This window comes from Chelonia mydas, chromosome 4 (genome assembly GCF_015237465.2).
Source record: "Chelonia mydas isolate rCheMyd1 chromosome 4, rCheMyd1.pri.v2, whole genome shotgun sequence".
Taxonomy (NCBI): Eukaryota; Metazoa; Chordata; order Testudines; family Cheloniidae; genus Chelonia; species Chelonia mydas.
In genome coordinates, this window is record NC_057852.1 from 118,695,611 (window position 1) to 118,709,321 (window position 13,711).

General features: G+C 42.4%; 1 protein-coding gene across 21 annotated transcripts in view; it reads right to left on the reverse strand.

Annotated features, from left to right (window-relative positions):
- Positions 1–13,711, reverse strand: part of ABLIM2 (actin binding LIM protein family member 2) — a 217,640-nt gene that overhangs the window by 8,793 nt on the left and 195,136 nt on the right. For 18 of the 21 annotated variants that reach the window (XM_043544704.1, XM_037898124.2, XM_037898130.2 and 15 more), the window contains 2 exons: positions 12,118–12,182; positions 11,880–11,960 (listed from right to left, as the gene is read on the reverse strand). In XM_043544704.1, coding sequence (XP_043400639.1) covers positions 11,880–11,960; positions 12,118–12,182 — 146 coding nt within the window. The remainder of the gene's footprint in view (positions 1–11,879; positions 11,961–12,117; positions 12,183–13,711) is intronic. The other 3 variants (XM_043544710.1, XM_043544709.1, XM_043544696.1) reach the window with 1 other exon arrangement.

Sequence of the window (13,711 nt, forward strand, 5' to 3'; positions counted from 1 at the left end):
CCGCTGTGCACTTCTCACACTGTTCCCATCCTGATAGGAATTACATTTTTTCATGCTTCACGTCATTCCAAATGAATAATTTTCATCTGACAAAGGCTTCCTTCATAAGGCCTCTGAAAACTGATATGAAGAAATACCCAACACCGATAGCAGCCTAAGCATACACTAAGGATAAGCAAACACATTTTCTGCAAGTTTAAAAGGGTACTATTCCATTAAAGTCAATGAGTTGTGTCCTCTTCATGCCACTTGTGAATTTCAATGTGGGTTGGGTCCCTAACTTCCTTAGGCTCCTTTGAAAACTCCAGCCTGAAACGATAAACCATTTCTCTGATCTCAACACATGCAACATTCCAACATTTTCTTGAAAAGTGGCTAGAACCCAGCATGAGTATTGAGTAAAAGCTAGGGCAGAAAACTTTATCCTTAAAGCAGATCCAAGTAAGCACTTTTAGGAGGAATATACATGTTTGAATCACTATGTGGATTCTGTTCAAACAAGGTCACACCCATATATAAACAGTTGATTTCTGTTTGCCAGAGTCGGCTGGCAGGCAAAGTCTTGTGCAAAGCATTTGCTCAGTTGCATTCCTGGTTTTTTTTATTAACAATTATTTTTTTAGTATATCCTTCTGAAACCAACAATTAACAGGCACAGACATGAGTGAAATGAGTTACACTTTTCAACTGCATTCCATAGGAATGACTGAATAATGTGTCTTCATTAACTCTTTATGATATTCAAAAGAAAAGCCCAAGAAAAACAAAGAAATACATACATACCGATAAATTTAAATGATAAAACTGAAAAGATAAATTTAAAATGAGATACTCTAAGCACACGTTTGCTTGTGAGACTCACAAATCATGGCCACACATCTGTGATAAAATTAACTGCAGAAATTAACATGGCCTCACATCTGTGATAAAATTAACTACAGAAATGAAATCTATGAACACACCATTGTTCTAAAAGTTGATACAATGAAAACCTTTAACATCATTGTGATAGAACAGGAAGAGGCAAACAACATATGATATCATGTAAGTGGAGGTTACTTACTGTAACTAGAAGTTCTTCGAGATGTGTGGTCCCTATCCATACTATACATGGAGGTATGCATGCGCCCGAGTCTGGCTGTTCTTCAAAGCTGTGCCCGTTGGTCCATACATGTGCAGTAGCTCACCTCGTACTCCCAACTACGGGCATAAGAGGCAATGTGGGTCGACCCCTCTCCAGTTCCTCTTACCACAATCTAAAAGGATCTGAAGCAAAGAGGATGGAGGGCAGGTAGTGGAATACAGATAGTATATATATACAGTATCTTGTTCAGGACTCTGTCATGAATCTCCCACTCATAGGCTATTGAGACGCTTCTGCTTAGTTTGCCTGCCAAGGAGCTGTCAATACTGGGAAGGTACACAGCTTGTATTATGATACAGTTCCTGATGCACCTGTTCCAAAGCCTGACTGCCTCCTGGATGAGGGGAGGAGATCTCGCTCCTCCCGGTTTGTTTATACAGTGGTGATATTGTCTGACATTATCTGAATATGTAGCAAACATATAAGCAGAAAGACCACCCTCAGTTCCAGTAAATTTATATGTAGCCAGGCTACTCATGGGGTACAGGTACCCTGAGCAGTGTGATTGTCCAAGTGAGCAGCCTACCCCAGAAGGGAGGTGTCCATCACAGTGGTGCCCCTAGGGCTGGGAGGGCTGAAGGGTATTCCCAACATGACCTCTTCCTGTTTTGACCACCAAGTTAGAGAGGAGACAACTCTGGGAGGAACGACTACCCTGGAGTTGATATGGTCCTTGCTTGTACTTGCAGGTACCGTAAGTGCAGTCTGGAGTTGATATGGTCCTTGCTTGGTTGATAGGTTGAGTGGCCTAACAGCGAGAAGCACTTGTGCACTGTGGCTTGTGATTTGCGAGTGATGTGGTCAATCAGGATGCTCAGTGCATGAAACCTTTCTGAGGGGAGGAACGCTCCTGCAGAAATCGAGTCCAACTTTCCCCCTGAAAAGTTGTGGGTCACAAAAGAGACTTTTCTTCATTTATGCAAATGCCTGGGGCTGTTAAAAGTTGTATCAGAATGCTTGTCACTGACCTGACCTCCTGATGAGATTGGCCTACGAGGAGCAAATCGTCCAGGTATAGTCCTGGCATGTCAACTGGGCCGCAATCATAGAGAAAAGCTTTGTAATTACTCTGGGTGCTGTAGCCAGCCCAAAGGGGAGGACTCAAAACTGGAAGTATTCCTGGCCTACTATAACATGCAGGAAATTCCTGTGTGAATGTCCACATGGAAATATATGTGTCCTTCATGTCAAGAGCTATGAACCACACCCCTTCTGGAACGGAGGGGATTATAGATGCCAGTGTAATCATCCGGAGCTTCAGTTTTAGAATAAAGACACTGAGTTGCTAAAAGTCCAGGAGGGGTCTCCCCCTGCCGCCTTTTTGGGGAATTAGGAAATACGGGGAATAGAATCCTCTTCCACAGTAATAAGGCAGGATGCACTCTATTGCCCCTTGGAGTAAGAGGGTTTCTGTTTCCCACTGAAGAATTACCTTGTGAGAGGGGTCCCTGAAGGGGGATTGGAAAGGGGGTTTGTGAGGAGGGAATGGAGTATCCCTGGCAGATAATTTCTACAACCCAGCTGTCCATAGTGATCTTGTGGGTGAAGAATGTAAGATGAGGTGGTACACAGGTCTTGACCAATATGTCAAAAGTAGCTCTTGGCTGATGACTGAGAATGAGCAGAGGCTGAGGAAATACAGGGGGCTGAGAAGTGAGACCTCTGAATCTTTTTGATGTTTGTGCAGTGGCTTGGTTGTGCACTGGTAATAAGCTGCATGAGGAGGGGGTGGCCTGGGTTTATAGGGTTGCCTCTGGTGTTTCCTCCTGGGGCCAGAGTATAAATCCCCGGGGAACCCAGAGTCAATCTTGTCTTTTAGTGAGTGCACGGACTCATCTGATTGCTCATTAAAAGAGATTTGACTCATCAAAAGGGAGGTCCCGGATGGTGTTTTGGACCTCCCTGGGAAACCCTGATGATTGCAGCCAGGAGTTCCTCCTTGTGACTAGATCAGCAGTCAAACTTCTGGAAGCTGTGTCTGCGGCATCCACTGAAGTCTGGAGTGCCACCTTTGCCACTAGCTTCCCCTCATCTAAAAGGACGGAAATTGCACCCTGTCCTCTGTGGAAAGCTTGTCTGTGAAGTCCACAAGCCTGAAATAGATATTAAAATCGTATTTTGCTAACAATGCTTGGTAGTTAGTGACACAAAATTGGAACCCGGTGGAGGAGACGATTTCCCTCCTCAGGAGGTCAAGTCTTTTAGAGCCTTTATTTGCCAGGGTGGCCCTTTGATAGCATGATCTAGCCCTTTCAGGAGCCACCTGCAGTACTAGCAAGTTGGGGCAGGATGAAAGAATAAGACTTCAGCCCCTTTTGCAGGAACAACATATCATCACTTGTCCCTTTCCAGTGTAGGGGCACAAGATGCTAGAGTGTGCCATACTGCTCTAGCCAGTTCTAGTAATGACCTCATTGATGGGTAGAGAAACTTTACTCGGTCCCTGGGGCTTCAAGGTGCCCAGGAGCCAGTATTAAGGGTCCTAGATCTCCTCTAATGGGATCTGTAGGTCACTGGCCTCTCTTCGTAACAGCTCCTGGTACTGGTGATTGTCATTTGGCAGAGAAGGTGAAGGAGGAGTGACCACTTCATCCGAGGAAGATGAAGAGGCACCCATTGGAACCTGTCGGTACCTGAGGATCCGGTTCCACCTCTTCCTCCTCGTATACTGATAGAACCGGCTGACAAGAGGGAGCAGTACAACTCCTGAGGGGCCCCAGACGCCTGCCATAAGGATCCTACGGATCCCAGTAAGGCCAGAAATAAGTATTGATTGGTTGTGGGGGACCCCAAGGAAATTGGTACCAGCGGCGTACCTGGCAGAATGGTGAGACTGTCTATCAGGGCTCAACGGCCGCTGCAGAGATACCAGTGTAGCCTTTTCCTCTGATTCTTCTGAATCTAAGAACTGCTGCACTAGTAGGGGCACTCCTGCTGGACGGTCAGAGGTGAGACAGCTCCTGGGACAGTGATGTAGGCTCCTCTCCCAGAGTAAGGACATCCCTGGGGAGGGCCAGGCCGGAAAGAAATGGAGGCTGTGGGTAAGGGAGGTGTTATATAAGTCTCTGTATGCCCTGGTGTCTGAGGGGTTCACATGAGTCTGATGGATCCAGTGCATCTGCAGCAACTGGACAGTCTTCAGATGGATTTGGCGGCACTGACATTGGATCTGGCACTCGTAGTCAGAACCATCGAGCGTCTATCTTTATGCTTTGGTACTGAGGTGACCAACAGATCTTTCTTTTTACGTGTCTTGCCCTCGGATCTGGGGCTCTTCATCTGAGGCAGTTCCTTAGGTTCCACTCGCGACATCTCACCTGACCTGGACTGGCTCAGGGAGGAAGCATGTTTCTTATGGATGGTCCTCACCGAGGATTTGTTCTTGTGCCCATGAGAGAGCCCTCTGCTCTCATGGGGAGCCCTGGAAGAAGAGTCCTTGGGCTTAGTTGTGATGGCTCCTCTCCAAGGCACGTTATCTTAATGTACTGATGCAGTTGAGGCCCATGTACAGCGGGGGGTCTCCCCGGCCCAGATCAGAGAGGGGCCTCATAGCCTTCTCCATCAGGTGCTTCCATAGGCGAAGCTCTTGGGCTTCTCAAGGTCTGGGTGTGAAGGAGCAACAGACACGGCACTTTGCAGAGATATGCGCCTCACCCAGACAGTAATGCAGCATTGATGCTTGTCACAGATGGAGAAGGATTGAGGGCAAGATGCAATTCTTGAATTCCAGGACTCTGAGCTGGGGGTGGAGATTTCCCCAACTGCGGAAAAAAAAATACTCTATGCTATAGTGTAAACTACTCTTTAACTATTAACTACTAATCTAAGAAAATAACTAATTCCACATGGTTTCTATATAGATTATGCAACGAAGTGCAGGAGGACACAATTCCAACTCAGGCCATGCGGTCATGAGAAGAAACTGGAGAGGTGTTGTACCGTTGGTTGGGAGCAGGAGGCGAGCTGCTGCACATGTGGGCCAACGGACACTGCTTTGAAGAACAGCCAGACTCAGGTGCGTGCATACCCACATGTGTAGTATAGATAGGAACCACGGGTGTGCGCCGACCGACACTGCTTTGAAGAACTTCTGGACTCAGATGCATGGCACACATGCGAACCCACGTACTCATAGGGACCATCACTTGAAGAAAAAATTAATACCCAGGGTATTTTCCAAAAGTAACAAACTGACTTAGGAGCCCACCATTCAGATTTATACAGGAACTCTAAGGAGCCTAAAGGTGCAGACAGATGCCTAGTGGGATTTCCAAAAGCACCTAAGCAAGATTAAGTGCCTAACACTCATTGATTTCCATTTTATTTCAATGGGTGTTATATCTGCATCTTTAAGTGCCTAAATGCATTTTAAAAAATCTTGCCCCTCATAAATCACAGAGGTGACCTGGAATATTTTATTCTAGAGAACTACAGAGTGAGAAAATCTATTCCTTGCTGTCAAGGTTCAGGTTGACTTTTAAAAAAATAATGCTATAATATTTAAAGATGCCAAAAAGTTAATTAGATTATATAATCTTTAAAAACTGTTTCATTCCAAGCTGAGGAATGGCTTCCATCAATAAAAAAGACTGGATAGGAAAACCTTTGGGAATGTAACAGTTAATGAATGTGCTAATTTTATGTAGTCAATACAGAATCTTTTAGTCTTTAGAAACTTGAGCTTGTAAGCTCTCCGAAAATGGGCATGTCTCCTCTAGAACATGCATGTCTACAACTTTGTTGTAATAAACTTATTCTTCTTACCAATCTTCCTAACACTGCAGAACAAACTACCTTTCTTTCAAAACTACAGCACTGGCAACATTTTAGGACTATATTCTACAATCTTTAGACTAAGACTTTGTCTACAAAAAAAGTGGTAGCAATTTAATTAAGTCAGTAGGGAATCAATTTAAACTAAATTGTTTTGGGGCACTCAACCAAAAACATGAGCATCTAAACAAGGAGGTTGTGCCTATTTAAGTAAATTGGCTTCTAAAACAATTTACCTAAATTGCTGGAATTTACTTGTTTAGATACAGCTTTAGTAACTCTCCTGTAAACAGTCTCCATTGAAGTCAATGGGGACTACTCACGTGAGTAAGCAAGGGTTGCAGAGTGTGACCTTAAGGATTACACAAGTATGTACCATGTGCGCTGTTCTGTTTTGCCCCTTGAGAGGTATGATTTTTTCCCCAGCAAGAATATGCATGTGTGACAATCAATATGCTTTGATCTAGTAGGAAGACAAGTCTAAAAAGCTGTTCAATAACCGGAATTACATACGCCCACTTTGACTGTCTTTATTCTATGAAGTCAGCCTTCTTTATAATTTAAATCCATGTGTCATTATTGAGCACAAATACCAACAAACTTCAAATACTGGTGGTTGAAAGATGTGAATATAGAGACCAGGATTATTTTTACTGTATTAAGCACTGTGTATTAAAAATTAACTCCAAACAAAATTATACCATTACAAGCCAATGCTGTCTTACTACTTCATTGTATTGAAATACTATTTAAGCTCATTCCTATCTCTCTCCATGTTTCCTTTCAGAATCACTCCTGAGAATGCTTCTTCATTCATCTTAAATTAGAATAAAGGTCAATATGGTAAGAAATAGCTCAAAAATTATTGGGCCAGCTCCTCAGCTGTTGTCAATTTACATACCTCACTGAAGTCAGTTTACATCAGCTGAGGCTCTGGCCCATTAATTTGAATTCAAGGTCTCAGAGAGCCTGCGATATATCTGTGCATCAGCAGGTCATTTGCTTTAAGCAATTCTAAAAGGTCAGAGTATTAGTTCAGTGTTGGCATTAATAATGTCTTCTCTGCAAGCATCAGGAACTGAGCTACATCAGCCTCACTGCTGGTTTAGAACAAACAAAGAAAAACAAAAGGCCTCAATTATGCCTCTCAGATGTATGTGTCTCAGAAGAAAGAATTTGTTATTTTAATGCATTTATTTACATTTATTCCCAGTTGCACCTATCTAATCTCTGGCTAAATCCATACATTGAAAAGCACACATTTAAATATAACTTAAAACAGATTTCCTAAACAAGAAAGGTGGGATTCTCAAAATCAGTCACAATGGGAACATAATAAGGCACACCCTGAACCCTTCTGAAAGCCCCACCCCAAAGCAGTTATCCTTCTTTACATGCCCTTCATTGTAACTTCTCTTAACTGGACCCTAAAGAACTAACTTTTGTCACTAGATTCTATTGGTCATTTGGGAAATATCCAATACAACAGATTTCCCCTCACAACTGAGGAGAGATGAACGATTCCTGATTTCTATAGCATCGATCAGAGATAACTGAAAACTAACAGTAAATTCCTCTTCCCTAAAAAAGAATTAAAGTCAATTTAAGTCAGAACTGCTCAACGAACGCTGCTTGTTCAGAATCTCCGGCATCAGCCATATTGAAGACTGTCAAAGGGATCAGAAGTAGTGAGTTTACAGACCTTAATCCCACTGGACAAGGAGAGATCGTTTGCCTCTCCAACCTTTAGCAGAAAACACAATGGGGCCTGAATCTCCTCTCACCTACGCCAGTTTTGCTCTGGTGCAAATCCACGGACGTCATGGGAGCTAGTGCTGATCTACAGGGGTGCAAGAGCGATAAAAATCAGGCCTCGTGATTTTACTGCAGGAAAGGCGGGACGCTAGAAAATGTAGGTTGTTTTAGAAGATATAATCTGAGCTAGACTGCTGAATAGATGGATTATCTACCCTTACTCCTCCTGTCACCCACACCAGCCCTTACAACAGATGGGGGAGGGGAGCGAACTCAGACGAGAGGAGGGTTTTCAGAGCCATCCTGCCAATTTGGTGGCAATACACTGCAGCAAATACTAACATTGCTCCAGTGTTGCACTCTAGCCTGTATTCTCCTGTATTTTCTGCTTCTGGGGTTCTAGCCATCACCCCCATGATGCTGCAGGGGGGCCAAACATGTTACCCAGCCCCCTCTTCCCGCTCCTATGGTGTTTGACTGGAATCCTGCTCTGCTCCTGTGAAGGTGTGGGTCAGGGGCTTCCTGGGTGCTGGTCTCCCTCCATCCCCAAAACCTACTGAGCTTACCCACCACATTTGCCCTTCTTTGTAACTCAGTTACAGAGTTCCTCCTTTGCTATGAGAAGAAATAATGATGAACTGACTTTCTGTGCAAAGCTGTTTAATCCCAGCAGTTCTCTAATACAAAAAAAGAAAAAGAAAAGAAAAGCTGCCTTCAGTCTGCTCCTGTCACTCAGCTTTGCATACGGTCTGAATGTGCAGATCCATCACCTCTATTTTGCCAGTCATTATCATCCTATTAAAATGCTGCTAATTGAATTGTTTTTAAAACTACCAATCCCTAATAATTCCAAGATGCTGCACAAAGAGCTCCTTTTCTCAGATGCACGTTTTAACATAGCGCAGCAATTGAGAGGATCAGTTGTCTGGTCCCCTTATCGCTTTCCTACTGCAGGTTTAAAGCAGATCTTGTTTATTGTTCTTTTGGAACTCACTGTGAGATCTTTGAAGTGGTTGGGCTTCTTGGGACTTTAGGCACAGGCCTACGCCTGGTGTGAAGCAGGCTGAGCAACTTTAATGTTAAACAAACAGCAGCCCCAGCGGAGGACAATGTATGAGTTATTGATAATGGCAGCCAGAACATACACTATCCATCCAAAGCAAACTATACATTGTCTAAAAAAAGCAATTTAGTGCAGTGCCTGCTATTCAGACCAGCCTGATGAGTTGAAACAAAGACTCTGTTCTTTAATGTGAAAAAAAGATAAAAGAATGCTTTAATGTATAGGATGTGTCCAGATGTGTTTTTCCTTTTTTTGGACTCTTCTTGCTTTTTATTCCACCTCTGGTGCTTTGCTATACCCTGGGCGTAAAACAGCACACATCTAAGACATTCTGTTTCTTACAATCAAATCAATATTGCCTGCTGGATAATCAAACAAGAAGCGCATTGAAGCATTTGAAGAACAAACACCAATTCCAATAAATACCATACGGATCTTTTAAAAACTTTACCCTTGTTTAGTCTTTAATCAGGAACTTGCAACTAGTTCACAGTTTTCCTTTCTTTTTTGCTTAAAGATTAATGGCTTTTTCTCTCCTTTTATTGGCAAATATTATATTTTTGACCTTCCTGTTAACCCATTTACACGTAAAACCTTTTTCAAGGACTAAGGCTGGTAATCACTGAATTTTTATTTCACAAGTATTGAATGACCTCTTAATCCTAAAATTAATCTACAATAATTAGTTAATCATTTACATCAAATCCTGAATTCATTATTCAGTCCTTACACAGACAAAACTTCCATTGATGCAGTGAATTTTGGCTGACAGTGGACTTCAGGAACTGGCCCTTAGAAATTAATTGTTCAGTAATTCATTAATGGTAAGACTGGTTTGTTGATATTATGGATCACAGAGCCAAAGGGGAGGTTTCATGGTTTAGGGTTCACTCACGTCCTGATTCTTACACCTGTGTGACTTAATCAACTTTGAAGGAGATATTTCTGATTTACAGCAGAGTGAGTGATAGCAGGATCAGATCCCTAGACTCCATGGAAACACAGGTTCAAATTCTAGCAAGATAAACTCAGACTTTTGATGTTCAGGATAGGTAATTTAGTAACATGTACTTTACTCTGTGGGGTTCTTTTATATAGGATCTTAAAAGCCAAGGGCCTGGCTGCTTAATGTGGATATTCAAGACCCCCTGGAATTTTTTGTGAGTAGTGAGTTGCAATAGTATCATGGTCAAAAAGTCTTCTCCCCACACATTTGTGAAGGGTGCTGTTTGGCTGTTGGCTGCCACCCTTACCACCCAGGAATGGCTGCGTTTCTCTGATATTGTCTATAGATATATTTAGCTTGTGCAGTGCTTTGGGATATAGACAAATCAGATATAAATGCAAAAATTATTCCTATTGTCTTTATCTTAAGGCGGGGAGAAAAATCTTCCATTTCCCTGCCTGTTGCTCATCTATTGGCCGCCCCTTTCACATCTAATGGCATCTATCATGATCAACATATTTCTGTTTAGGGGAGGCTAAATGGGATTCTATTAGCAGCCTGTCAATATCATACTCTAAATTGACTGGAAAGACACTCAAGCAACACACGTAGAACTGAGCATGCTGCTCTTTAATGCTCCCAGCTCTTGCTGATCTAGGAAGTAATAAAATCAAACCCAAGAAATTGTCCAGCAACATTGGATCTCTTGTGGTACCACCCGGTAGCCAGTGGCTCTCCAGGAACTTCAAAAATAATCCATTCAGGGCTAGTTGAGTGATTATTAGATCTATCAGGTGAATTAGAATATACCAAATTCCCTCATGAGGGGATGGCAGTTGGTCCATATAATGTCATTTTGTTCAGAAGCTCAGTCCCTAGCAGTGCGGCGCTCAACAGCATGCACATACAGAATGTCCCTGATTAGCATGCATTAGAAATAAAGCACTGCCCTTAATTAACAACAAAACAGTCATAATTGAGAAGTTGCCAGAGTGATTTCGCAGATTCAAACTTAATAAACCTCCATATTTGCCTGGGTGGCAATTTGCAGCTTCAACTTACATTTAATGAAAATTGGATGTGATACTTAAAAATGAGATTTAATAATCTAACCCCAATGACTGATTCAGAGCCTAGCCAACACTTCCCAAAATGTAATAGCAATTCTGTTTGCCTTACTCTCTGACATAATGCAGTTAAAATATACATTCACATTATGATTTTCAAGCACTTCTTTGTTTTTGTTTTGCAGGTGAGATTTGCATGCACACAATTCTATAAAACAGCCCCCTTAAACCAGTAACAGTTACAGCCTGTGAAATGAAGTCTCCATGCTGATTAACATGTCTAATTAAACTGAGCAAGACTTGGGTTCACCCCACAAGACTTCCACATTTAGAACTTTTATTGGCTTCAGAAATTGTTCTCTATATAAAGAGATTGCAGATTCAGGCCTTTTATTTATGGGAAGCACTCCTGGAATTCTAAATATTTGATATATTAGAGCAAATTCTTTCACTCTCAAGATTTTCAATTTTGTCACCATGTATAAATGCCCTGAAAGTTTGTAAACTTTTCTTTTTCTCCATTCATGACCCGTTCTGTCAATTTTATCAGAATATTTGTACTCAATTTGTAGAAATAATCAAAGTACTAAATAACTTACTCTTTTTTTCAAAAATAATGAGAGGCACAGACCATCCCTCGAAAATGCCCATATCATTTTAATCGGTAGTCTTCCACTTGCAATATTCACTAATGTTATATTAACTAACTCATTTATTTAAGAGATCAGTAACTTGAAAATGAGTGATATCTCCCAGGTCCAATCCTGCAAGGGGCTGAGTTCCTTCAAATTCCACTCAATTCAATGGATGCTAAGAGGACGACATATTTTGCTCAGCGCTTCACAGGATAGGGCTCTCAGCGAACAACGTAGACTGATAAGCACTGCTGCCCAAATAAATGATTGCTACAAAACAACCAACATCTGGTTAATGGACAAACCTCTACAGACCAGCTCTTCAGCTGGTATAAACTGGTCTAGCACCAATGAGGTCAAAAAAGCTATGCCCATTTACCCCTGTTGAGAATATGACTTCTCCCGAGTTCATTTACACCAATGAGCAACAGTAGAAATAACTAAGTCAGTTAATGAATGAACAGAACAAGGATTTCAAAAGCAAATGGTTTCCTACCTCCAGTCTGGTCCTGTCCACATCCTTAGGCAGTTTCACCCGAATTCGGTTTGTTACAATAAGCGTTTCATAAGGATAAATCTGTTACAAAAAGTAACAAAGGCATGAACTCTAGCAAAATGTGCTTCTGCTGTATGGCAACGTGTGTAACTTACAAATTTAAATGGTACATACTTGTATCCATATTTGACATACATATTTCACATGGACACAATAAGGAAAAAGGAACACATTTAACCTTGCTAGGAAGAGGTGAATCTGAGCATTCTCCCAGTGTTGGCATGGCACTTCTTACCTTGTATTCTGTAAGAAAATCGGAAATGGTTTGATAGTTTAGAATACGTAGGGTTCTTTCATGATTGCATTAGTGCACAGTTAGCAGAGATGAATGTTTCACATGACTGCATTTCTCTCAGTTCCTTGACTAGCTGCTGGATAACTGCATGTACAGTTATCTACAGGTAACCTTCTGACCCTGGTGATCTGTATGGCCCTAACATTATCCATTGCTGAAACAACGATGCTGGTAATCTGCATCAAAGGCTGATGAGAGAGGCGTCTGCATCCTGGTGCCATGGGGTTAAAGAATGGGCATCCTTAGCAAAAGCAACCTATGGAGGAAATTGGAAACCTTTCTTCTCAAGTGGCTTGTGTGTGAGTTAACTCAGCCTCTTGTCTGAAAGCTCCTCCCTTCCTGCTCTTTACTGAAAATCATTAAAACATACAGATCACTAGACACATTACAATCTTGGAACATATGAAAATCATCATGTGAACAGAACGTTTCAAAGTGACAACACCTGATGTTTGGACCAATTGAAGTGAAAAGAATGACTGCAGTGAGAATAATGAGGGTTTCTTTTCTGTTCTTTCTAGGATTACTGGTCCTAAATTAGCATGAGATTAGTCAGTTAGGTCAATGTTGCTGGATATACCACCACACGGCCACCAATCCCCATAGTACTTTGACGCTTGGAAGGACCACCAGGAGTGGGGAGGCTTTTGTAGAACAGCTATTGCCGAAAATATTTAAAATCAGAGATGAAGCTTTTCTTTAAAGCTGTGCTCCCTTATCTACTCAGATACTGAGAATAAATTAAGGATCAACACAAAGCCCTAGAGCAAAGCCTAAGGGTGGGATTTTCAAAAGAGCTTAAGTGATTTAAGAGCAGAAGTTCCCACTTGAGCTCTTTGGAAAAGCCCACCCCAGGTCTAGCTCATCATGATCACAATCAGGTTGACTCATAATAAGGGAAGTTAATGCGGACAGATACTGCTTGTTGGATCCTGCTAAGGTTTAAGTTCCCTTGTAATATAGCCATTAAGCACCATGCACACACTTTGTGATTGGTGATTAGACAAAAAGGTTGTTACAAGGAGGAGGGAGAAGAATTGTTCTTGTTAACTTTTGAGGATAGAACAAGAAGCAATGGACTAAAATTGCAGCAAGGGAGATCTAGCTTGGCCATTAGGAAAAACTTCCTAAAAACTGTCAGGGTGGTTAAGCACTAGGAATAAATTGCCTAGGGAGGTTGTGGAATCTCCATCACTGGAGATTTTTAAGAGCAGGTTAGACAAATACCTGCCAGGAATGGGCTAGATCAGGGGTGGACAAACTACAGCCTAGGGGCCGCATTTGGCCCTTCAGACATTTTAATCTGGCCCTTGAGCTCCAACGAGGGAGTGGGGTCCAGGGCTTGCCCCACTCCAGCTCGGGAGCGGGGTCCGGGGCTTGCCCCGCTCTGCATATGCCGGGGTCCGCACGGCTCCCGGAAGCAGCAGCATGTCCCTCCTTCACCTCCTACGCATAGGGGCAGCCAGGGGGCTCCTCA